At 41.3% G+C, this 25,703-nt stretch overlaps 3 protein-coding genes and 1 pseudogene across 4 annotated transcripts; all 4 read right to left on the bottom strand.

Annotated features, from left to right (window-relative positions):
• Positions 1 to 1,126: 1,126 nt before the first annotated feature.
• LOC131314253 (cation/H(+) antiporter 15-like) lies at positions 1,127 to 11,991 on the bottom strand. The gene is made up of 3 exons (XM_058342776.1): positions 11,500 to 11,991; positions 4,003 to 5,007; positions 1,127 to 2,519 (listed from the first exon to the last, which is right to left on the bottom strand). The coding sequence occupies exons 1-3, from the start codon at positions 11,704 to 11,706 to the stop codon at positions 1,311 to 1,313; spliced, it is 2,421 nt and encodes an 806-aa protein (XP_058198759.1). The 5' UTR covers positions 11,707 to 11,991; the 3' UTR covers positions 1,127 to 1,310.
• Positions 11,992 to 12,946: 955 nt separating this feature from the next.
• On the bottom strand, positions 12,947 to 18,153 carry LOC131314252 (cation/H(+) antiporter 14-like). Of its 2 annotated transcripts, none has more exons than XM_058342773.1 (3): positions 17,717 to 18,153; positions 15,152 to 16,153; positions 12,947 to 14,364 (listed from the first exon to the last, which is right to left on the bottom strand). In XM_058342773.1, the coding sequence occupies exons 1-3, from the start codon at positions 17,969 to 17,971 to the stop codon at positions 13,204 to 13,206; spliced, it is 2,418 nt and encodes an 805-aa protein (XP_058198756.1). In that variant the 5' UTR covers positions 17,972 to 18,153; the 3' UTR covers positions 12,947 to 13,203. The 2 variants fall into 2 exon arrangements, with proteins under 2 accessions (XP_058198756.1, XP_058198757.1); XM_058342774.1 differs by having other exon boundaries at positions 17,713 to 17,853.
• A 538-nt stretch (positions 18,154 to 18,691) lies between these two features.
• On the bottom strand, positions 18,692 to 23,225 carry LOC131314251 (cation/H(+) antiporter 15-like). The gene is made up of 3 exons (XM_058342772.1): positions 22,816 to 23,225; positions 20,560 to 21,564; positions 18,692 to 20,044 (listed from the first exon to the last, which is right to left on the bottom strand). The coding sequence occupies exons 1-3, from the start codon at positions 23,035 to 23,037 to the stop codon at positions 18,878 to 18,880; spliced, it is 2,394 nt and encodes a 797-aa protein (XP_058198755.1). The 5' UTR covers positions 23,038 to 23,225; the 3' UTR covers positions 18,692 to 18,877.
• A 577-nt stretch (positions 23,226 to 23,802) lies between these two features.
• Positions 23,803 to 25,331, bottom strand: LOC131313823 (uncharacterized; annotated as a pseudogene).
• Between the last annotated feature and the right edge of the window lie 372 nt (positions 25,332 to 25,703).

Raw genomic sequence — 25,703 nt, 5'->3', positions numbered from 1 at the left:
TAGATTATGTCTAGTCTTCATCAAATTGACAAGTGAAAATTTTCAACTATTGTGCATGCCCTCGGGTTCTCAACCGATGACGACTTGGTGTTGGAAATTGCGTGCATCAGTCAGGAGTAAAACCAGGCCACAATCCCAAGGGATCGAAGAAGAAGTTGGCTTGACTCTCTCTCTCTCTCCCGCTCTAGATTGGAGTGATTCTCAATCACCAATGCTCAACTTTGTTCTAAACTTTACAGGTTGTCAGAGTTTTCGTACGTCTCGATTAATTTTTTAACTACCTGTAATATAATCTCTCATGGCACACGATTTTGAACGCTCTTGCGAGTAGCCCAGATCACCCAAGGATGGTGTTAAAAAAATTAATCATTCATACAACCTCGAAGTTTGAATTCGTGATTTTCCATACAGAGTAATCTAATGAGTTTAATCACCACTTGATTAATACTCCGTATTTAAATAATATTGTACCTCGAGTGCATAAAGATTTGATCGGCAAACGATGTAGATTACATCTGAAACCTTCGAAGTAAACTTCTGATTAATTTCCTTATTAATTTGAACATTGGCTCATAATTTTAGGCTGCAATCTTAAATTTATTATTCCAATTTCAGAAATTATATTTAACAATAGCATTTAATTGCATGCAAGAAACTCTTCTTTATCCGGTAAAGTTACATAATAATAGCATCACTAAATTTGAGGATTGTGACTGAATTTGCACCCAAAAAGAGAGACAAAAAGGAAGAATAGTATATAGAGTCCATGACACTGAATCCATGAAAATGTCCATAAAAAAATTAAACGGTCCAGATTTACTAATGTGACTGAATTTGCACTCACACAAAGGAAAAACATTATACAGTCCATGACACTATAAAATAAATCTGGACCGTCCAGTTTCTTTCATGAACAATATCATGGATTCGGTATAATGGATCATATCATTTTTTATATAGATTGGTGACAATGCATTTCTTAGTCAATCAAGCTTTTCTGATTCAAACAACCAAAATTCTTTACATCATCTTTTGATTATTTGAACAAGAAAAACAAAAAACAAAAGCAAAAGCCCTTGTTACACTATAAGTCTATATAACCATTACAAAACCACTCACTGTCTCCATTCCTTCCTCTCTATTCTGGAGAGGAAAGATTGCAGAATTGAACAGAAGTGATCACAATTCTGGGGGTAAAAAGCTTCATTTCCTACAACTTCTTTTGTGACCAAGTCTCACAAGTGTACATAAGAGGACTTGGGAAACTAAAAAGTATCTTCTGCTAGCTTGCTGCAAATTCCTTTGCCCTATCATCCATTAGACCAGTTGGAATTAGTTGGCCACACTTTCCCATTGTCATAAGAAGATACATCCAAAACAGCACATTTCGGGCTTTCGATCATTGTTTCTCCGCCCACATTCCCCTGTTGCACCACCAGCACCGACACTCTGCAATTCGAATCGGATGACGACAGCATGTCTCCGAAAAACCCCAGCTCCGGAAACTCATTCCATTCCTGCAGCCCGTGCAACAACGCTGAATGACTCTCATGTCGTCTTCCCACCAGAATTAGGTCGAACGAATTCTCCATCGCCCTCACCACGCTCACCACCTCCACGGTATCACTCACCACCTCCTCCTTGTAATTGCAACACTCGCTCCTTGCGTTGGAGATCCTGAACTCATTGATCAACTCGATGTCGCGCTCCATGTCGTTGGTAATCTTGAACTTATTGATGGAGTATTCAACCAAGCGGACAACAGAGATGGCTACGTTTGGATGCTTCGCCATTCTATTAGAATACGCCAGTGCCTCCCTATCATCCTGACCGCCCAAGAAGATCACGCTGATGCTATACGAAGTCCTGCTCGTCCCATTATGGGAGCTTCTGCCCAAGGTGCCCCGGTCAACTAAAATCCCAACAGAGCACGGGGCCATTCTTAGGATGTTTCGATTCAACGATCTGGCAGCGTTGGCGGACACTTCAGCTTCCTCCATCCCCCCAAACTTATGAAACGGCAGTATCACCATGGAAACCTTCTTATCTAGAGCAAGTGCACAAACCTCGTTGTGCATTGTTTCAAAAGGCGAAATGGCTGTGAAAGGGTTCACTATCACTGTTCCCTGGTTGTGCTGCTCGTATAATCTGAAAGCGTTGACTATGCGGTCTGAATCGTGGGAGTTAAACGCGGGCCTTTTTCCAAGTTGGTGAGCCACCAGGAGTGGGGCAGATCGACCTGCAAGCTCAATGAGGTGGACAGGGTAGAAGAAAACCGGGCTCTTGGGGGTTGGGTTGGAGGCCTCGAGGAGATTGATGATGGAAGGGGTGTGGTCTTCGTGGTAGATGCACGCGAGGAGTCTGAGTTCGGCACCTGGTTTGGTGTGTTGGATCGTCCTCCTCTTGTGGGCAATGTATTTCTTGGATGGCTTGTAGAGGACTTTCACTATTGGTGTGGTGGCAGCAGAGATGATTAGCATTGACATGAACACGAGAGTGTATGATTCCTTATCAATGTACTGCACAGGAAAAGAGCAAACATGATGCATAGATGTTAGGTTTGATTAGGCAAGCAATATCCAAAAATTGAGTTGGGCTCCCTCCATACCCCGTCTCTCCGTATCTCTCCATACTATCACTTGTAGGCGCCTCTTCTTGAGAACAAAATATTGATCTAAACTGTTTATCTTGCAAACCCGGCAACCTAAACCATCCCGTAAAAGTTTGATGTTCTGTCCACCGTCCATTTTAACAAACAAAATACCATTTGTTGACATACTTAACGATGTCTAATCAAAATTGATTTTCTGCAAATACGTTTCACTCTACGATATCTACAGGATGAACGGTTTGCATCATTGCTTTAGTCTCGGGGTGGGACCCAAAATTGGGGGTATGAAGGAGTATGGAGAGATGATGGTATGAAGGGGAGCTGAACTTTTTGAAGAGGGGGGCTGAACTCAAATCACAGATATTCATCGAAATTGAAAATAACGCTTCCGAAGTAACAGAACCATCAATAGAACCCTGGTCCCTACTAGAAACTATACATCACTACTACGGTCATGAATTTGTGCCTTCGTGGAGGCACTTTATTTAGCTTCATTTGTTTTTTTGGTTTCTTCAACATTTTTCTCTCCCTCAGTATGTCACCACGAATCCATGATCCAAACAGACTATGAGAATCATTGAGTAGCAATGAAGCACGGACACGTTGCCGTAGGCCACAAACTTGTGTTGGACACTTAGAGAACACCAATACTCTCAAACACGCGTTCGATTGTCAAATGACTCAAATCATAAGTGCTCAAGATTTCTTTTCAACTTTGTTCCCTGATACTCTAGAACATGTCCGGGCATATTATGATACTCTATGGACCCTAGTGGGCTACGAAGAACCCACACGCCTAACTTGTCGCAGTATTTTTGTTGAACAAGGGGCACGCTGCGGAACACATATGTCCAATGACTTATAATAGTTTCACACAAGGTACACATTGGGGACGTGCGTGTCTGCGGTTAAAAAGGTAAAATTTGCAAATAAAATAATTTCACCTTGATAAAACTCTCATTTAAACTACAGTATTTTAAAACTAAAAGGTAGGACTGCTAGTTAAAAATTATAGTAATATTAGCTTTGGGTGTTTCTGGATACTATTTAGATTCACATTAATACAAACTAGATAAATGTGTAAATATATGGCTTTATACCCTTTTTATTGCACCCCTCCGTATCCTTGTCCCTATGTTTTAGAATTGTCGTGTCCCATATCTGTATATGTATTTGTATTTGCGTTCGCATTCGTTTGTCCTAGGGAACGCAATGCAACACGTCAGGGGTGGCAAATGAAATAGTAGGCTAAGTTAAAGCTCGGCTGGAGAGGAGTTCTTTTTGGGTGATAGATGATGATTCATATATTCATGCATGCAAGTGACCAAACAGCACTTCTAGTAGGAAATTAATTTGTTGTGAGGAGAATCAGGAAACAAGTCTCACATTACCCCAAGATGTGTTGCCCGTCCTATGACTAGAACCTCGGAGATGCCTTGGGTACTCATGACGAGGCCTAACGACACTGCATCCTTGACAGACATCTTGTAGTAGAGGGAAGGGACCATGATTCCCATTACTTTCCAGACAAACCCAAAAAAGGCCAACAGCTCAACAATTCCAAAGGTCCTGATACTTATACAGGAGAAATCAAGATGTGCGCCAGTGACAACAAAGTAGATCGGCAAAAGCATAGACGAAACAAAGGAATCCAGCTTAGCAACCAAGGCAGTGCCCAAGGGAGGTCCAGCTGGCACCGCCAGCCCCAAAATCATTGGCCCTAACAAAAAATGTTGCCCGATCAATTCTCCAAGCAGTGAACACCCCAAAACCATGACAAAGACAAGGAAGATATAGATCTCTTTGATTGCTTTATCTTCGCCTGTTCTTCTAACAATCCAAAACAGTATTGGCCGAAGGATGTATACAATGATAACAATCAAGCAGGTGACTAACGCACACATTTGTGGAAGAATATTCCTTCTGGCGATGTAACTTTGCCTGATCATGAAGAGGATCAATGACCATGTCCAGCTGCATGTTCCACTGATCATCGATGCAGAAATGGCTAGTCTTCCTAGCTCAGAATTGAGGAGCTTGAGATCATGAAGGAGGCAGGAGATGACGTGGAAGGAGCTTAAGCACTCAAATGATGCGATCCAAAATAGTGAATGGTGTAGAACAGGGCCCATGGTGACAGAGTGAAGTAGAAGGACAGCCAAGGCATGGTTGAGCGCCAAAGGGATGAAGAAGGTGCACATTCCTATAACTATGGCTCTCTTTTCGAGTTTCCTCAGGGAAGTTGCGTCCATTTTGACTCCGATGAGGAATAGGAAGAACGTCAACCCAAAGTAGGAAGCTGTTTCACTGACATAGACGCTATCGAGTGGGAAGATGAGGTCTCTAACTGAACCAGCTGCTTTCCCAAGAACCCATGGACCTAACGCCAAACCAACCTGTTTAATACACAAAAACATGACGCGGTGTTAGATGATATGTGGCCAGATGGGTGTCACCAAAACGTTTCTACAGTGAGTGGTTCTATGATCACTTGTTTCATATGAGCTTGGCTCTTTTGTACTATAACAAAAAGTTCATAAATCTAGTGAGACAAGAATATGACAGTATTCTTAGAGACACGAAAATATAAGAAAGACATCGATGATCTCTCCCATTTAATAACAGTGGCCACTGTACTAAAAAACGGCTAGGATACAAAGGGCTGAAAATCAAACAGAAGATAACCGCATCAAAGCAACTTCATCGGTGTGCCAAATTCATTGCCAAAAGCAAAAATCTGGCTTGTCAGGCCAAAAGCAGCTGCAGCAATGAGCCAAGAGTCGTGCAAACAATGGCGAAGCCAAATTTGGTCCCAAAATTGCACCATCACTGTTAGTTCTTTTCATTCCCAATGCTTTTTAACCCAACGGTACAAAAGAAATACTTGTCCCAAAAATAGCATTAAATCAGTACAACACCACAGTTACAAACTGATGATTAAAAAATGTCAGTCCAGCAAGCCAAATTTTGGCAATTGGCGAAAAACGGTGGAGATGCTTTCAAAACCTGGCAACCAAAACCGTTTAGCCTTTTAATTTGAAACCAGAGGTTAATTTGAAAAAAATTTCATGGGATTGACCCCTCCAATTGTCCCTTAGATTAAAAAATCTTAAAATTCTCAAAAAACGCCCCCCAAAATTTCAAGTTATGAATCATTTTTTTATCACGTGTAAGGTTAAATAGTGGCTACCTCTATATCCACACAATCTCGTCTATTTGTCAGAGATACCAATAAAATATACTCGTTGTCTGTTAGCAAAAGTCATTAATTTCTGATTAAGTGATGTAATAGTGTTTTAGTATACTTAGTGATTAGTTAGTGGAGCTTGACGTCATCAAGTTGTAAGTCAGTTGTGAGTTGTTGAGTGGGGTATATATAGCTCTCACGTCGTCTGTATCCAGTTAAAGCGAGAAAAGGCAAAATCAATTTCATGTCTAGATGCGGATCAAAAAAAATAAAAAAAAATAAAAAATTTCATGTCTAGATTCAACTTAGGGTTTCAGTGTTCTTCATGATTTTCTCTTGATTTCTTCATTTTCCTGTAAAATTTCATATGGTATCAGAGCATTGACGACGAAAGTCTCTCGATCCTCTTCTCAAATCTCTTCGTTTCTGTTTCTGTTTCTGTGATCTTGAATCCTCTTCAATGGCGACATCTGCAGTCACGCTTCCACCTTCGCTTGCCTTCTTGGTTGCCAATTTTCACTCCTTAGTGAATAGCAAACTCGATGGCTCCAATTTTCTTCTTTGGAAGACGCAAGTTGAGAACGTTCTGAATGCTAATGGATTTCTTGGTTATGTCGATGGTACGGTTGCATGTCCTTCAACTCAGATTCGCAATTCCACTGGAGAAATGGTAACAAATCCTGACTTTGCTCTCTGGAAACTCATCGACTCACAGCTATTGGCCTGTTTAACTGCATCATTGTCTCAAACTACCTTGCCATATGTGTTAGGGTTTTGTCATAGTTATGAGGTTTGGCATTCTTTGAACACTCGATACAATTCTCTATCACGAACTCATGTCCATGAGTTGAGAAGCATAGTTATGAGGTTTGGCATTCTTTGAACACTCGATACAATTCTCTATCACGAACTCATGTCCATGAGTTGAGAAGCAAACTCTATAGTCTCACCAAGACTTCATCAATGGAGTCATATATTGACAACATAAAGTCTTGTGCTCAGAGATTAGCTGCTGCTGGGAATCCTCTGTCTGATGAGGATCTCATTTTTCATACGTTACATGGATTACCTCCTGCGTTTAATGGTTTTAAATCTGGAATCAGAACAAGTGGCCGAAACACAGATCTTTCGTTTGATGAATTGGTAACTATGCTGAGTGGTGAGGATATTCAAATGTCACATGATTCTACTGAAACTGTTGAAACAAATTCTGCTTTAGTTGCCACTCATACCACCTCTATGCCATCAACTTCAGTTACTAATGGTTTTGCATCTACTTCAAATACTAGTGCCTCTGTATCTCAACAGTTTCCATCTTCTAATCTGTTTTTACCCCAGCCACAGTTCTTACCTCAACCTCAACCTCAACCTCAACCTCAGCCACAGTTCTTGCCTCAACGTCAGCAACAGTTCTTACCCCAATCTCAGTTCTTTCAACCTCAGGTTAGGAATTTTAACAGAGGTAGAGGGGGAAGAGGCCCTAGATTTTCCAGAGACCCCTGTGGCATTTGTGGAAAAACAAACCATGTCACTCAATACTGCTATTATAAAGGTCAATATTCTCCTTTTGATAAAACCTTTTCACCAGTTTATCCTACAAATTACTTGCCTCAACCTAGATTTCAGCAGTCACAGTGGCGTGCGCCTACTCTATATCCACCCTCTTTTCAAACTAATGGCATGCAGTCTTATGGATTACCTGGTCAATATCAGTCCCCAAGACCTTTTTCCTCAGCACCACAGTTCTCCATTCCTACATGTGCTTTTGGAAATTATGCTCAAAATGGTCCTACTTCTTATGCTCCAACCACTGGGCCTCCTTATGCACAGGCAAATGTTGCTGGATTTTCTGGAGGGATTTTTTCTAACTCAGAGCCTAATGCAGTTCCGCCAACTACTCTACCCACTGGTTTTTCTGTTCCCAAGGTGTTGGCTTTCCAAATATTGGTTCATCAGGTAATCCATGGTATTTTCACAGTGGGGCTACATCACACATCACAAATAATTTGCACAATATTGAGTATCCTCAAATCTCTTCTGTGAATGGTGGTGTACAAGTGGGCAATGGGTCACAGCTTCAAGTTACTCACTCTGGATCAGCTGTGTTAACTACACCAAATGCTCATTTTAGATTGTCACACATTCTGCATACACCTGCTATCACTCATAATCTTCTTTCTGTACACCAGTTTTCCAAAGATAATAATTGTGTTCTTATTTTTGATTCCAATGGTCTTGTCATTCAGGACAAGGAGTCCAATCACCTTCTATACCAGGGGCCATGCAGCAAGGGTCTGTATCCTCTGCTGAACTTCTCTAAAGGTTCAACAACCACTGATCTTTCCTCCACGGCTTTAGTAAGCACCACTGATACTACCCTGCTTTGGCAAAATAAACTTGGTCATCCAAGTACTTCTTTGTTTCAGTCCTTGATAAACCAATTTCATTTACCAGTCTCCAAACTTGGAAATGTAAATTGTAATGCTTGTCATATGGCCAAGAGTCATAAACTACCTTTTTCTTTGTCTGAGTCTCATACTTCTTTTCCTTTTGAACTTGTTCATATGGATGTGTGGGGTCCCTCTCCTATTCCTTCTCATAAAGGTTTCAGACGCTACTTGTTAATAATTGATGATTTTATAATGTACTCTTGGTTGTTTCCACTTCATTACAAATCTAAAGTTAAGCACACATTAGCTCATTTCAAAGCTTATGTTTCTACTCAGTTTCATACCAATATTAAAACTGTTAGAATTGATAATGGTGGTGAATTTGTGAACCCTTTTCTTCTTGCTTTGTTTCTTACCACTGGTGTTATTCATCAAACAACATGTCCACACACACCAGAACAAAATGGTGTGGTTGAAAGGAAGCATCGACACCTTATTGAGACTACTATTGCTTTGTTATTACAATCTGGTCTTCCTACAACCTTTTGGCTTGAAGCTCTAACAACTGCAGTTTATTTGGCCGATAGGTTACCTCATTCAGCCTTGAAATTTCAGGTTCCTTATTTTCTTTTGTTCAAATCATCACCTGATTATGCAGCGTTAAAACCCTTTGGTTGTAGCTGTTTTCCTTGGTTAAAACCCTATGCTCAAAACAAACTCACTCCTAAATCTATTCACTGCATTTTTCTAGGATATTGTCCTGCAACTGAAGGATATAGATGTCTTGATCCTGTTACTTCCAAAGTGTATACCTCAAGACATGTTAGATTTGTTGAACAAGTTTTTCCTTATTCAACACTTGTTTCTCAGTCTTCTATCACCAAAATTGAATCTTGTCCTACTAAATTTCAGGTTCCTCCCACAGATTTTATTGATATTGCTTATTTCTGTTCCTCTTTCTACACTTGAGTCTACTTCTGCAGTTTCAGTTCCTTCAGTTTGTCACCCTCCTGATCCTATCATTTTTCCTCTTTCTCTTACTTCTAATTCTTCTAGTTCTCTATCTTCTCCTATTAGTCATTCTGCCTATCCTAGTCCAACTTCTTCCCCTCCCATTTCTGATCCTGTTCTGCATCATTCTTCTCCATCTCCAACTACTCTTTCTACTCCTACTTCACCTTCTGATATTGCTTCCTCACCTGTTACGGTTAATCTTCCTATACATTCTAATCTTTCTCATCCAATGGTGACAAGATCTAAAAATGGCATTTCAAAACCACAAACATACTATGGTTTTACTGCAGTCAATACACCTGATTCTCATGATAACTCTGCTGCTGATCCAACTGTGGAGCCTACTCATTTTTCAGAGGCAGTCGCACACAGTTTGGCAGCATGCTATGGCAGAGGAGTATTCAGCCTTGGTCAAACAAGGGACTTGGACCGTTGTTTCTCCACCTTCCAATGCTAATATCATTGGGTGTCAGTGGATCTATAAACTCAAAAGACATTCGGATGGGAGTATAGCAAGGTATAAAGCTATACGTCAACTAGATGTATTGAATGCATTTTTGCATGGTGTAATTGAAGAGGAAGTATATATGAGACAACCTCTTGGGTATAAAGATTCTGTTTATCCAAATCATGTTTACAAATTGAATAAAGCATTATATGGCCTTAGACAGGCCCCTAGAGCTTGGTTCTCCACCTTTTCTAGTTTTCTGTTGTCTCAAGGATTTCATGCTAGCACAGCAGACTCTTCTCTCTTTATTTCTAATTCAGAACATGGCATTACTCTTATTGTTGTCTATGTTGATGATATTGTCATCACTGGAGATGACAAGGAGTATATTCAAGACCTTATCAGTATTCTCAGTAGAAGGTTTGTGATGAAAGACTTGGGTACACTCAGTTACTTTCTTGGTATTGAGGTGTTACGACATGGTCAGAATTTACTTTTATCTCAAACTAAGTATGCACAAGACTTGTTGATTAAAGCAGGTATGCATGACTGCAAACCAAGCTTCTCTCCCTCTTCTGTTAAGCCTGCTCTGGTAGATCCTGATTTGCCTATGCCTGATCCACATTGGTACAGAAAAATTGTGGGATCTTTACAATATCTTACTTTGACCAGACCTGAGATTGCATTTGCTGTAAATGTAGCATGTCAGCATATGCATGACCCCAGACTCAGTCATTTTATTGCTGTCAAAAGGATTCTAAGGTACCTAAAAGGGAGTATTCATCAAGGCTTGTACTTTAGTCCTGGCCCTTTACATTTAACAGCATATACAGACGCAGATTGGGCTGGGGATCACTCAGATAGGAGGTCTACTACTGGGTTCTGTGTTTATTTGGGACCTAATCTGATCTCCCGGAGTGCCAAAAAGCAACCAACAGTTGCTCGTTCATCCACAGAAGCAGAGTATAGAGCACTTGCTCACACAGCAGCAGATGTGACATGGATTCATCAATTACTGGTTGATTTGGGTATTCCACCAGCTCTTCCTCATATTGTTTGGTGTGACAATCAATCTGCTATCGCATGAGCTTCAAATCCAATCTTTCATGCAAGAACCAAGCATGTGGAGGTCGATTACCATTTCATCAGAGAAAAGGTTCTAAGCAAACGGATTTCTGTTCAGCATATTGGAACTCAAGCACAAACTGCTGATATTTTTACCAAGGCCCTATCAGTTGATCATTTTCAGTTTTTGAAGACCAAACACATGGTAGTTGATACTTCCATGAGTTTGCGAGGGGCTGTTAGCAAAAGTCATTAATTTCTGATTAAGTGATGTAATAGTGTTTTAGCATACTTAGTGGTGGAGGTTGACGTCATCAAGTTGTAAGTCAGTTGTGAGTTGTTGAGTGGGGTATATATACCTCTCACGTCGTCTGTATCCAGTTAAGCGAGAAAAAGGCAAAATCAATTTCATGTCTTGATTCAACTTAGGGTTTCAGTGTTCTTCATGATTTTCTCTTGATTTCTTCATTTTCCTGTAAAATTTCATATTGTCGTCAACATACACGTGTCTCGTGCCCCGTAAAGTATAAATTCAGGGTCCACTGCAACCAAGGGTTTTTATACTTCAAAATGAACGAATCACAAGCTAGCAGTTTATGCAATGTCCCAGATTAGTTAAAAACAAATAGATTTTGAAAAGAAAACGGAAAATTGATCTTCATAATTGGGAAGAGAGTAGGAGAAAAAAAAAAGAAACGAAAAAGAATTCGAGGTGCGTCTAAGTTGGCCTGACCGGACATTGAGTTATCAAGAAAGAAAGAAAAAGGCGAAGGAACAAACTTACGAGGGTCTGAGCAACGAAGGAAGTTTCACCGAGAGGGGTGATGAGAGACTGTAAGGCGGAAGTGAGAACAGCAGAGATACAGAGCTGGGCAAGAAGAACAGAGCTGGAAGAGCTGAAAGGATTATCGCCGTAGAAGATGCCTCTGGATCTAGTCGGCCTCTGTTTGAAGCAGATGTAGGTTTTATTGACTGCGTCTGCGACATCCATCGCTGGACAATCATGAGGGAGGAGTTTCTGATGCTTGTTTTCTTTTTCTTTTTCTCTTTCTCTCTCTGGTTGGAAATTGAGGAGGATGTAGAATCAAAGAAAGAAAGGCAGAGAGAATTGGGGAGTGAGTATGAAAGAGAGACATGGTTGAGAGAGAGAGAGAGAGAGTTGGTGAAGGCTTGGACGGGAGGAAGAAGCGGCAAGGTCTAACCTCGGATGTTTCTCTGTTTTAGACTGTTGCAATTCACTGAGAGATTACCCACCATGGGTTTGGTTTCAACTCATTAGCTTCATCAAATAAGTTCTGTTTTTTACTCACGAGGTCACGTTCTGTTAAGATTTTTATTTTTTAAATATTTTTTATAAAATAGATCATTCTTTCATAATATATCACATATAATTCAAAAAAATAAATATTTATTTCCTTTTAATTTGTGGTCATTAGATTATGAATGTTGTTTTTTGACAAACAAAATCATTGCAGATATGTTATAAAACAAACAAAATAACCAACAAATCAAATGAACGACATTCATAAATGTCCTCCTAGGTTATAGCAAACCATGCACCAGGTGTGGCACCCATATTTTGGACTGTTATGAGTCCATCGCGAATCTACGATAGTATCCAAAACCATTCCTATTTCAAGTATCAAAGAAAAGCATGTCTCTACAAAAAATTAATTGGATAGACTTTCGATAGCAAGGTCAACAACTCACATTTGAGAAAGACGAAATGGGGCAAATATGATTTTAAAGCTTCCACCATCCATTTATCTTTCACTAAAAAGTGAACCGCCTATATAATTATATATCAATGTCTAATTGAACTACTGTAATTCTTTTTTAGGAACTCATGCCCCTGGAGATCAAAGTGTATAACTCTGATAATTGCGTAGTGGGCTTGTACTCACAACAGTGGTAGGGTAAGACTTTATATTAATTTCTGAATTTATTTCGGAGATAAATTATTATTATGTTGCGAAATTCTACAAAATTTTATTCCTAAAGTCCATTGAGCTAGACATCGAACTAATTAGTAACCCATTCAGATTTCCCAGCAATTTTAAGGTTGTTACTGAAATAATCAGTCAGCTGACAAGTTACGACTTATTGATCAAGTTTCAATAACAGTACGTCCACCGACTTGGATGATTGCAACCCATCAGCCTACTAGACACATGAAACTTTTAGGTGACTGCAACGAGGCTTGTCAATGACTGAATTAAATCCGAATTCAATTGCCAAAATATGGTCCGATAATCCGTTTGATCAAAGTTTGCAAATCCAAAATTTAACGGATCCGATCCGTTTACGAATACAATCCGCTACTACACCACTGAATCATGGGAAGTTCAATCTACCTCATGAATTCTCGAAGTCCTTTTACTCAAATCTCAATCCTCCTATTCCAGATTTACTTTACATTTGTTATCTGATCTAATGGACTGTTCAGTATCAGGGGAATCTTGATGAACCCACCCTTGAACTGGCACCCTTACGTACAGCTACTAATCGGCCTAATTAGGTTAGTATTCAAAAACCCAGTTCCGCTTGGCTGTTGTTGAACCACCAGAGCAGAAAACCGAAAATCCGAAGAAGCTAACATATCTCCAATGACTCCAAGCTCAGGGCACTCACTCCAGTCTGTAAGACCAAGTGTAAGCGGCGAGTAAGGGTCATGGTGTCTACCCACCATGAACAAATCGAAACCATCCTCCATAGAATGAATCACCTCTGTAGTCCCGACGGCATCTTCCACCTTCTCCTCCTTGAAAACAATCCTCTTCTTCCTCATGGCGTTAGCCCTAAACTCGTCCATCATTTCAATGTCGGGATCGGGATCGCCAACTGTTTCCTTTCTGATCGATGCGTCATTGGTCCGCATCCTAATCCAAGCTACGGTGAGGGTGACTTTTGGGTGATCTGCCATGCGGCTTGCATACGCAAGTGCTTCCCTGTCATCTGCCCCTCCAAGGAAAAGCAATGCAATTCGGAAAAAAAACTGCCCGGTTAAAAAACCAGTTTTCTGATTCCGGTCAACCAACACTCCGACAGAACAAGGTGCCCTGTTGATGACGTTTTGATTCACTATTTGGATAGAGTGAAAATCATTTCCAACTTTTCCATCAACAGTCCATTGTTTGTGAAATGGCACAATCAAGATGTTTACGTTTGCGTCCAGTGCCAGAGTGCAAATATCATCATGCATGCTAGAATATGGTGCCATGGCTGTGAAATGCTGCAAAAACATGCTGTCTTGATTTTCCCGAGCGTAGTAGCTAAAGGCGTTTACTATATGTTTAGAATGTTTTGCGGTGGAGGTGAGTCTGCCTTTGCGGAAATTAGGGACCAGAACTGCTACAGCTCTTCCTTTGAGCTCCATGAGGTTCAAGACGAAGATGGAAATGGGACTGTTTTTGGTGGGGTTTGAGGCTTCGAGGAGGTTGATAATGGTGGGAACATGGTCTTCGTTGTGTATGCACACCAGCATTCGGAGATCAACATTGTGGCGACGGGAATCTTGAATGGAGCTTCTGGTTGTTTGGACCATGTACCTTCTTGAGGGATCGTAGAGGTGCCCTACTAGAATTCTGGACATCCCTGTTATTACCAGCATTGTGAGTATCAGAAGCGTGTATACTTGGTGGTCCACGACCTGTGTATGATAGAAAGTGAACTAAAAATAAGATGATCTCATTATTAAACTGATTGCAGTTTTGTAAAAGTCATATATGTATGTATCTAAGAATTTTAAATCACTTGTACGACGACAATCCATTCAGACATTGCGAAGAAATTAAACCCTTGTACTTCCCTCTGGTTGTCGTCTTCTCACCTCACCACTCTACTCATCAGCTTCATTGAAAGGGCTCTCTCTTCTGCTTTTTTTTTTAGCTAGCTAAAACTACGCCAAAAACTTACTTAAAATTACACGGCATGATACCCAACTGATTATTAATTTTCCAGTCAACCATATGATCGAGAAGATGTAAATTCTCAATCCCTTCATTATGGATTCATTCATCATCCATTCGGTGTTACTTCACCATCTTTCCTACCAAACATGTCCTAAATTCTCACCTCTTAAACTAACCAAAAGAAACCCGATACAATAGCCCATATTTGCCAACCTAAGACTGATTCTTCATCCCCGTATGATGTAGTCTTTTGTTTGTGCGTGCGTGTGTCTATGCATATATATACGACGCCAAACTACGGCAAGTTCCCATAGAAGTCCTGGATGTACCAGCTAAATAATTGAATGTGGCCGCTATAAGAATAGAGAGGAGCTGCATGTTACATGATACTCCTATTTGTATGCCTATACAGATACAGGCATGTACACACATACAAGCGCGCGCGCGCGCGAGAGAGAGAGAGAGAGAGAGAGAGAGAGAGAGAGAGAGAGAGAGAGAGAGAGAGAGAGAGAGAGAGAGATTTACCCCTTCCCCCACTAGGATGTTATAAACAGAAATGTCAATGATGCCTTTGCAGCACATGACCAAAGAAAGACATACAGCATCCCCCAACGGCACACTACAGTAATACGAAGTAGCTAAGGTGCCCAAGAACTTTCCAATGTACCCAAAAATTATAATGAGCTCCACTATTGCAGCAGAACTACTTTTAATCGAAGACAAGTTCACATTCAAACCCGTAATCACAAACTTCGCAGGAAGTAGCAACCCATTAGACATTGCCTCTAGCTTATACACTAAAGATTCCCCAAACGGTGGCCCATCTGGTACAACCATGCCCAAAATAAAGGAACCAACCCCGGAATGCTGACCGAGAACTTCAGCACAGAACCCACATGCAAACAGTATCACAAGTATGAAAACAATGTGAGACTCCTTGATGGGTGCTCCTTCTGGGATTCGATTGGCAACCAGCAATATCAATGGCCGTAGAAGAAACACAATCGCCAACAGGTAGACCGCGATCCAGAAAAGGGACCAGAGCAACCCCCATTGCGATGTGCGTATTGCTATAGTAACTTTAGCCATCACTGTCGCGACAAAATAGCTGCACAAGTCACCCACCATAGATGTAAAGCTGGCTAATCGGCCCATCTCCGAATTGAGAATGTTCAGATCGGCTAGAAGGCTAGTGGTAACGGGAAACGAAGATATGGAGTTCACAGCCACAACAACAGGGAGGGATCTTAGTAACCTATCGTCCAATTTGATGACATGAGCTAGAGTCGCCAAGGCCAGTCCACCGAGAACAATGGCCAATGCAAAACCGACGGTGCCTATCAGCATAGCACTTCTTCCTGCTTTTTTTAACATGGTCACGTCAATCTGAACTCCTAGTAGAAATAGGTGAAGCATGAGACCAATATCTGCAGCCGTGGAAAGAATCATATTGCCTCCCGGAGGAAGGAGCTTCCGTGCATATGATCTGTAATGTGCTAGAAACGATGGCCCCATAATTATACCAGCCTGTATTGAATAGATTGATTATGCAAGAACAAGAGCAAAACATTCACCCAAACAATAAAGAAAACAAAACAATCACAAAACATGAGAAAAACAAGATATTGTGATTTAGAGGTGGCATGCCTACATGTAGACGAACAGAAACAACAATCCATTACACAGAAATAAGGATTGCAAAGCGCAACTCCCACAGCCTATCTTCTCGCAGAAATCCTAGTTGAAGGTACAATGTAGTTGACTTTTTCCCTCTCCGCTCGGCCCTCCACCTTCGCAAGATGGCCTCTGCAACACTAAGGTCCCGTTTGCATGACGTGAGATATTATATAAACTTGCCGGATTAGCAATCCTATCAAAGTAAATAGTGAGCGGATTAATAATACCAACTCTACCTTGTATGAGTATATCTCATGTCCGGTTACAAATCCGATGAATAGTTAATCCTTAAGGGTCCGTTGATCAGAAAGAAAATTATGCTAAAAAGTGAAAATGAAAAAAAGTGAAGTAAAAGAACAGAAATTTAAAAGAACTTTTTTTTGAACAAAATGGAAAGTGTCATAAGAAGATGACAACTTTCACAATGAAAAATAATTTCTCATGTGCTTTAAACGAGATTGTGTTAAGGAAATGAATCCCACATTGTCTGGGAGTGGAATGAGTGATCACTTAATAACATCACCTCTTCATTCATTACCAATTATTGGTTTTGAGATGGATTTAAAGTTTCCTCATGGTATCAGAGCAGGACCCGTTCCGCCCCACATTTTAAAAATTCACAATCCACACCCCACGATGACAGACTAGCAAAAAGGCTGCATGATGATAGGATCCAAAAAGTGGCCACACGTGACAGACCTCAAAGTGCGGCTGCACGTGAGGGGGATGTTAAGGAAATGAATCCTACGTTGCTTGGGAGTGAAATGAGTGATCACTTAATAACATCTGAGACCTCTTCACTCATTACCAATTGATTTTTAGTTTTGAGATGGATATAAAGTTTCCTAAAAAATATGTAAGCACGCTTAAACACGCTGCACGAGAAAATTATCTTTCCTGCACTTTATACTATTTTGATGCTAATCAAACGACATGAAGTGTTAGTTTTCCCCCTGCATTTTTTATGATTTTCAATTTAATCAAACGGAGCTTAACACAAAAGTTTCAACTAGGCCTAGATAATATAATCCCTCATACATGCACACTCCAATCTCATGCTCAAAAGTCTAGATAAATAAAGAAGCCATATGAGTACAGTAACTATAAGCCCCTAGCTTAGTCACTGTTGGTCAGTGGGTTTGCTTTTCATACAATCGAAATGCTTCGATTCTTGGGGTCAAACCACAATAAAGTAATTTATTATGAACTCCTAATTTCGGCGTGGATGGTATGTCTTTGACCGGACCGGGAGAGATTTGTTGAGTTGCGTGTAAGCTGACCCAACAACACCTAACCACCTAACCGTTGAACCAAAAAAGGTAAATACAAAACACCTCGAAAGAAGATTAAAACTACAACACATCTCATGGTTTGGATATGAAAGGAGAAGAGGGGAATTAGGATCTTACTTACAATGATTTGGGCACTCATCAGGTTCTGTCTAAGTGGTTTGAGGAAGATGAAAACGGATCTGGTGACGAGGAAAATGAGGACGAATTGGGCGAAGAGAACAGGGGTGGAGTAGGCAAAAGGGTCACCTCCGAACCAAATGGAGACCCTGGAGTTGCTTATGTGGGTCTTTTGGCACACCATTGTTTCTTCGCCATAAGGTCCGGGGACCAGTCCCGCCGAGGACATCAGCCCCCTTGTGCTCTCCGTCTCCTCCATTGTCTAATGCTCTAATCTAATCTGTACAGAGGTGGAAACCCAATTTCTTTTTTTGCACAAATTCAGTCTGTGTTGTTTGTATGTTTGAGAGAGAGAGAGAGAGAGCTCATGATCAGGCAATGGCAAAAAAAGAGAGACGTGCGGTGAAGCGGGAGAAATGGAAGGCGGTTGGGGTTACAGATTGCAAGAAACTGGATCCTCTCCAATTCTACAAATGAACCGGAGATCGGTTCAAACCCTTTTTTGGCTCTTTGGTTATCTACTTTGATGATTGAAGACTTTGAAATCATTCCTATTTTTGTATCGCTGATGAGACTAGAGGTGGGCATCGTTTTTTGTCGTGTTTGTGCTGTATCATCTCGTGTTCGTGTCAAGATTTTATCAATCATAACCCAACATGTTTAGCTTTTCGTGTTATATATTGTGTCGTGTCATATTCGTGTTTCATGTTAGAAATAGCCGACCCTAATCCGCTAACTTCGTGTTGGGTACTCGTATTGTGTCAGAAATTTCCACCCTTAGATGATCCCATTACGTTCACGAACCACAACTTCAATTCCATGTAGAAAGTTATGAAGACAAATTCTGGTTGTTCATTCATCTTAATTACGGTGAGATGACATTTCAATGATTGAGAGATACCCTTTTGATTAGCACTAGCTAGAAATAACTCAACAACTGTAGTTCAAAACTAGGTTGTGCAGTGCAGGGTCTGGGAATTATGACAGTTCTCTTCCACTGAGATTTTCACATACAAGCTAAATACCCAGAATCACAATTAACAGCCTGTAGAATTTGGTTTTAATACTCTATGATTTGTATATCTCAAGTTTGAACTACAAGACTAATCAAGAAAAAAAAATGTTTATATTTGTTCTGTGTCTAGAGTGTAATACAGTAATTCGCCTAAAAATCAATTTTTCTCAAGCGTGTTGATTCCTCCGGATCATGCAATCCCCATAGTCTGGTCTGCTGCTGCACTACCAACGCCGAAACCCCGCACTCGAAATCCGACGAGGCAACGATTTCCCCGATCGCCCCCAACTCTCCGCGCTGACTCCACTTCCCGAGCTGAAACATGATGGATGAGTCCGCGTGCCGTCTCCCCACCATCACAAGATCATAATTGTTTTCCAACACCGATCTGGTTATCGCCACCACATCCATTCCGTTCGCCACCGCCTCCTCTCTATACCAAACTCGCTCACACCCAAGCGTGTTGAGCTTGAAGTCGCTCAAAATATCTGCATCTAGCATCTTGCTTCGTTCAGTACCCCCAAAACTTAGATTTGAAGATGAAGCAGCAGTGAACCGGATTAACGTGAGCATTACGCTGGGATGTAGCGACATTCTTTGAGCATATGCCAATGCCTCTCGATCGTCAGCTCCACCAAAGAAAAGCACTACGATCCGGTATGATGATGGATCTGCTATTACATACCTAGCCTTCTTGCTCCCTCGGTCTATGAGGATTCCGACAGAACAAGGTGCCTTGTCGAGCACGTTCTTGTTCAAGTGTCTAAAGGCGTATGAGGTCTCTACCCTTTGTCCGTGTACCCAATGCTTGTGGAATGGTACGATGACGAGGATAGTTCTCTTTTCTAAAGCGAGAGAGCACACGTCGTTGTGCATTGTGGCGTAAGGCGAGATTCCTTTGTAGCAGTGCAACATGAGGCGGCCATGGCTCTGTTGTTCAAGCTTTTTGAAGGAGTTAAATATTCGTTCAGATAGTGTAGGGTTTAAGGACGGCTTTTCCCTTTCGCGGTGTGGAATGAGCAGGGATGAGGCGCGGCCCAAGAGTTTGACGAGGTGGAGGACAATTAGATTTACAGGGTTCTCCCTGGTAGGACCCGAGACTTGAACAAGGGTCATGATTGGACGTACGTTTTCTTGGCTATGTACGCAAGCGAGCACTCGGAGTTCTTCATTTTGTCTGAGGTGTAGAATAGTCCTTCGCTTGTAAGCGACATACCTTTTGGAAGGATCGTAGAGGACTTTTACGATTGGAGATATTACTCCCGTTACAAGCACCACTGATATCATCAAAACGGCGTAGAATTCATCATTCAGGACCTGCATCGGGGTAATTAGACCAATTAATTAAGTTCACATGTAATGATCAAAATAAGTTGAGCATCCACTCCTAAGCAGAAGACTTTCAACAATTCTTGCAGAAATGGGAAGTCGAAGTGTGCTATACAATTCTAGTCTCTTTTCAGTTGTTCATCGGCAGTTCTAGTATCCTCTGGCTACATGGTGCCTTCAGAGCCAAACAGTCTTTCTCATGTTTCAGATTAATTTTTTTCCTTAGAATTGTTATCTGTATTATCAGGTTATCTTACTGGATACAATGGCAAGATACATCTCTTCCATTTTCTTCCAGACAACTTCTCCTAAACATGGAACCAATCACGACAGTCTCATATCTTAATCAAGCAGTAACATATGAGTTTGACAAAAATCAATCCGTTGACACATTGTTTCTATTGTGTCTAAGAAACTTGAAAAAATGTGCGGTATGACAAATTACAAGTAATGGTCAAAGAAGAAGGTAGAGAATGTCAAGATATAGAGATAAAATAGCTTACGTTGGATTGCTTCCATTCGTTCAACAACGCAAGTTCAACAATGCCTTTAGAGTTCATGATGAGGCCAAGAGAGAAGGCATCTCGTAATGGCATCCTGCAGCAGAGAGGGGGCAACATTGTCCCTAAAATCTTTCCAATGAAAGCAACCAAAACAACCAGCTGTATAACCCCTACATTTCCCAACTTTTCGATTGCGAAAACATCCATCTGTAGTCCACAGCCAGTAAAAAACAGTGGCATGAGGAGAACAGAAACAATGGAATCGAGCTTCTCAACTAATGCAGCCCCCAGTGGTGGCCCATCCGGTATCACCAAGCCAAAAACTAAAGATGCAAAAAAGGAACTCAAGCCGATAACTTCACCAATAAGCCCAAAGCACATAACCGCCAAAAGGACTGCAAATATATATCTACGCTTTACAGGTCTCCCTTCCGGGGTATGTCTGATTACCCACAAAGCCGCTGGACGGATCCCAAACACAATGACAACAACATAGAGGGCAGCGGACAGAAATGACCCTACTGACAATTTAAATGACCTTGACATGGCTAGTTTCACAGCATACTGAACTGAAATGATGGTCCAGTGACATATATCGCAGATAATAGAAGATGAAGAGGCTAATCGCCCAATCTCTGAATTAAGAATCTTGAGTTCCTCAAGAAAGCAGGCTATAACAGGGAAGCTCGCCATGGACTGCATCATTATTATAGTGGGAAGCACAGTTGAAAGCTCATTGTCCAAAGATAGGAAACGCTCGAGGAGAAAGGCAACAAAACTGGCTAGTCCATAAGGAATGAAAAACCCTAGTACTCCTATCGCTAAAGCTTTTCTACCCGATCTTAAAACCATACCAGGATCCATTTTCACTCCGATTAGAAAGATAAAGAGGGTCAATCCAAACACTGAGAATGTGTCAACAATATATCTGCCTCTTTTCGGAAACACATTTGTTAGGAATGCTGTATTTTGCCCCAGGATAGATGGACCTAAGACAACACCACCCTGCTCAACAAAAATGACCATAACAACAACAATTAGCCAAGTCATTCATAGTTCTCATAGTTTTCTCATACGTGACTTGCCAATAAAAAGGTTCTTCTATTTGCGAGCAAAAAGTAGTAAAAAGTTACTTTTAAAGTTGCATACCATGTACAGATACAAAATAGCATAGCAAGAGGGTCTCCATAGTGCAGACCCAAACTCCCTGATTAACCAAATTTACTTAGTGCTTCCTTTGCTGGAATGATTTTTGGGAACGACTGGCCAAGTAATGTCCATTTACCTAAGTTAGTGGATGCTGATCACATTTCTAGCCGTCAAATTTTTCCACCCACCCAAATGTAAGACACGGCATTGCAAGGGAACTATCGTTCTATTCCCACTTAAATCAAATGAACCAAACACTGCCTTAGTGTAATTTCCGGAATCAGGGCAAAGAAATGGAGAACCATCTATAGAGCCTAATTGCTCGAGTACTACCTAACCCATAAAAGAAAACTTCCTCCTGATTGAATGTCTCATTGATTATTCGTATCTGAAACCAGGACAGATTGATGACTTTAATGATTAAATTTCATTTCGCATATATAAACAGCTTTTATTGACATTATTCATTGTGTGGTATTAGGGCAATTTTTGTGTTAGTCCTACTGATAAACCATCGACCATTGTTGTTAAAAAACTGATTAAATATCGTAGTGAGAGTCATTTTGTGTTAGTCCTACTGATAAACCATCGACCATTGTTGTTAAAAAATTGATTAAATATCGTAGTGAGAGTTGAGATCCTCTCATTTGATGATCCCTTTTGTTAAGCGGAATGGGACCACCACTGTTCTGTCTCACAATCCAAACCCTTCACCTGGTAGCTAGGTCTCAATATGTTTAACGTCCATGCAAAAAATCAGGTCGGTTTGACATCGGTACAGACTTGATCGAATTATATTTTTCAAAAGAGAAATAAACGGGCTGACTTCGTCTATTTCTTTTGTGCCAAATATACTTAGTTTCAAATGGATCCGTCCAATGAATTTGTTTTTTTCCCCATGGATGTTAACACATCAAAATGAAACTATTTGTATCGTCAAGTGGACCATTATTCGTCCTGTTTTGTGCTACATAGGGGGATTGCACGAGAGATATATCATCATATGAGAGGGTCTTGATTCATCAAAAGAGAAGGCAAAGCGCAAAAATAACATAACAGGATTAAACAAGGAAATCACAATGCAAACAGAGAAAGTAGGAAGCTTACGAGGATTTGGGAGACAATCAAGGGTTGGCCAAAGGGCTTGAGAGCGAGGTAGATGAGGCGGGTGATAACGGAGACGAGGGACAATTGCAACAGCAGAGATGGCATTGAAAACTCGAGAGGGTGGTCACCGAACCATATTCCCCTCGAGTTTATCTGCTGCTCGTCGTAGCACACATAGTCGCCCAATAGGGAATTCAGCCCAACCTCGTCATGAATCTCCATTACCGCAAAAATTATGCTGGTCTTAAAGATCCTAATCCATCATTGTCTTGATTATGAGAGAGGTTTTTGTTCACGTTAGGGATACGGAGAGAGAGAGAGAGAGAGAGAGAGAGAGAGAGAGAGAGGGGCCCAACTTTGGAGGATTGAGAAATGGATGGACGAACACCCGATTTGGAACAGCATGCCATTTCCACGTACGAGGAGAGAGAGAGAGAGAGAGAGAGAGAGAGAGAGAGAGAAACAAATACTATAAGAAGCCAAATTTTGGGTACGGGGAAGGTATTGCCATCCTATCTAAGTCGTCCAATACACTTTTGAATGACTCAGATTGGAGGAAATAAATTTTAAGGGCAAAATGTCCAAAAGACCATCCTCAAATTTGAGCCGTCTAAAAGTGTACTGAACAGCTCGGATGGAGTGCCAGGCACCACGTGGCAATACCCCATATCCAAAATTTTCTCCCTAATAACGGCCCATGAGGCAGGAAAATGATTAAAAAAACACACGTAATTTTTCATGTATTAAGAGCCAATTATTGCGTACTTTCGGAGCATCACGTGACATTGTCATGTGGTACTCTCTGTAAATTAAAAATCATCACCTCACAATTTGAGTCAGTCACTCAATGTGTTCCTGCAAATTAAAAATTGTCACCTCACAATCAATTTGAGTCAGTCACTCAATGTGTTTCAATCATTCAACAAAAGTGAATGACGATGTTCCTACCTAAATAATTTATTGAGCGCTTAATAAAAGCGTTAAAAGTGCATGTGAAATTGTGTTTGTTTGTTTGTATTCTTTTTCCCTTATTAACGATGGGCTGTCAATAGCATAACCGAGAGGATCAAAGAAAATAACCCTAGTGTTAAACAGTCATCACCATTGATGTACAAGAACTCCACTCTCTCTAAGAGCTGAAAACATGTCCAAGCACTGTGCATATGTCTTCTGAAACTTGGGACTCCTCTCACCATGGCAACACCTCTGCCACCTACTGTAATGGCACTCAACAAACATCTCATCGATCAAACAAATCGCTCCGGTCTACACCAACCTCGGAACCAAGTAAAACTCGGCCCCTTCGACATCCATCTTCACCACCACAAAATCCCTCTCCGAAACCGCGCTCTTCAACCAAACAGCGAAATCGAACCCCTCGATCTTGTCCGAGTCCCCATTAACGAAACCGCTCGACGACTGCGCTGCCTGAACCCTGCCCATCCCTCTACCCTTCTCGTCCTCACCTCTCCGCCGGGTCGGCTTGCGACTTATTCCAAAGAACAGCGTCTCGTTCCTCACCCACGCCGCGTAAGGCAGCAGGGTGACCCTCTTCTTCTTTCTCCTCCGGTACTCCTCGCGAAACGCCTTACCGGCCTCGATCGCGTAAACGTCGAAGGTCTTGTTCTGTTTCGGGTACTGTTTTTTGAACCAACTACCGATGCTTGAACCATAACTCCTTGCTCCAACATCGATGTACACGTATCTGTTCTTGAAACTGATATCGACCATAGAAGTTAGATACTTAACGTTCCTTGTGTTCCTTTTGAAAGTAATCCAAGGTTTCAAAGGCTCTTTTTCAATCAACGGCTCTGCATTTCTTACCAATTCCCGCTTATACCCCGGCACAGAACACTTGCTATCCGAATTGCCGTTAATAGATCGATTCCCATTCTCTTTCATCAGAACAACCTCGCGTACCGATGGCGTCAACCGACTGGGGCCGTCGATGTCGCGGTACCGAATCAGTTTACAGGAACTGAACAAATCGAGAAGTGAATGGAAACTGTATTCGTCTTTCGCGGCCGTGTGGACAACAAGAAGCCTCCCGATTTGAGCGTTCTTGAAACTTCGGAAGCGATTTCGGCCGGCTGAGCAGACCGGTCCAGGCCGGATACGCCGGAGAACTCAAAGTCGAAGGTGTCGTTGTGAAACGGCTGGTCAACGGACCGGCCGTGGATTCCGACCGAGTCCGAGACTCCGATCTCTTGCAGAGCGACGACGTCTTGGCCCGTCCGGATTTCGATGCAGAGAGACTTGGAGTCGGGCGAGAGGAAGCCATCGACGATCAAATCTTGGAAAACCGAGGAGTAGTAACTTCGTAAACGAGATTCTTGATCGGCGGAGGCTTGGATGTTATCGGCGGAGGAGGAGGAGGAGAAGGAGAAGGAGAATAAGTCGTCGCGGTTGATGGTGAGAGTGTAAGCGAATCGAGCGAGGAAAAGGAAGGCGAAGAATGAGATCAGTCGTACCAGAATATTGCTCTGGAGATTCGGTCTGTGTGTGGTGGGTTCCATTGTGAGTATTATTACTGAATCAAAGAATGTGAAACAGGGGTTACGCCAAAGAAGAAGATAAGTGGAGTTGGCGCGAAAAAGGAATTACAGGAGAGGAAAGGAGGGGATTTGAAACAACCGTGGGGAAGCTGTAGAAACTAATATGAGGTGTCCGCAAATTGAACCAGGACATATTGTATTAGCATTAAAAAAAAGAAAGGGGAGGGAATTTGGAAATTGAATCGAGTTTGAGGTGTAAAATTGGAAAGAATGGTGTATTTTTTCTTATCCGCAAAAAATAATTGTGTTTCGTTTAGGTGAATGGAAATGATTTTCTCTCAATACTTCTTTACGATCCACACACAAAATATTTTTTTTTATCAACATGAATTT

This window comes from Rhododendron vialii, chromosome 13a (genome assembly GCF_030253575.1).
Source record: "Rhododendron vialii isolate Sample 1 chromosome 13a, ASM3025357v1".
Classification (NCBI taxonomy): domain Eukaryota; kingdom Viridiplantae; phylum Streptophyta; class Magnoliopsida; order Ericales; family Ericaceae; genus Rhododendron; species Rhododendron vialii.
This window is presented reverse-complemented; position numbering and strand designations above follow the sequence as displayed.

Excerpts from the sequence above, each read along its gene's own strand:
- LOC131314253 (XM_058342776.1), bottom strand. The coding sequence starts at position 11,706 with ATGGATGTCGCAGACGCAGTCAATAAAACCTACATCTGCTTCAAACAG. Across the intron at positions 5,008-11,499 it reads CCTTCGTTGCTCAGACCCTC|GTTGGTTTGGCGTTAGGTCC; the intron begins GTAAGTTTGTTC and ends TGTATTAAACAG. Across the intron at positions 2,520-4,002 it reads GACGGGCAACACATCTTGGG|TACATTGATAAGGAATCATA; the intron begins GTAATGTGAGAC and ends TTTCCTGTGCAG.
- LOC131314252 (XM_058342773.1), bottom strand. The coding sequence starts at position 17,971 with ATGGAGGAGACGGAGAGCACAAGGGGGCTGATGTCCTCGGCGGGACTG. Across the intron at positions 16,154-17,716 it reads TGATGAGTGCCCAAATCATT|GCTGGTATAATTATGGGGCC; the intron begins GTAAGTAAGATC and ends TATTCAATACAG. Across the intron at positions 14,365-15,151 it reads ACATCCTAGTGGGGGAAGGG|GTCGTGGACCACCAAGTATA; the intron begins GTAAATCTCTCT and ends TATCATACACAG.
- LOC131314251 (XM_058342772.1), bottom strand. The coding sequence starts at position 23,037 with ATGGAGATTCATGACGAGGTTGGGCTGAATTCCCTATTGGGCGACTAT. Across the intron at positions 21,565-22,815 it reads TGATTGTCTCCCAAATCCTC|GGTGGTGTTGTCTTAGGTCC; the intron begins GTAAGCTTCCTA and ends TTTGTTGAGCAG. Across the intron at positions 20,045-20,559 it reads ACGAATGGAAGCAATCCAAC|GTCCTGAATGATGAATTCTA; the intron begins GTAAGCTATTTT and ends ACCCCGATGCAG.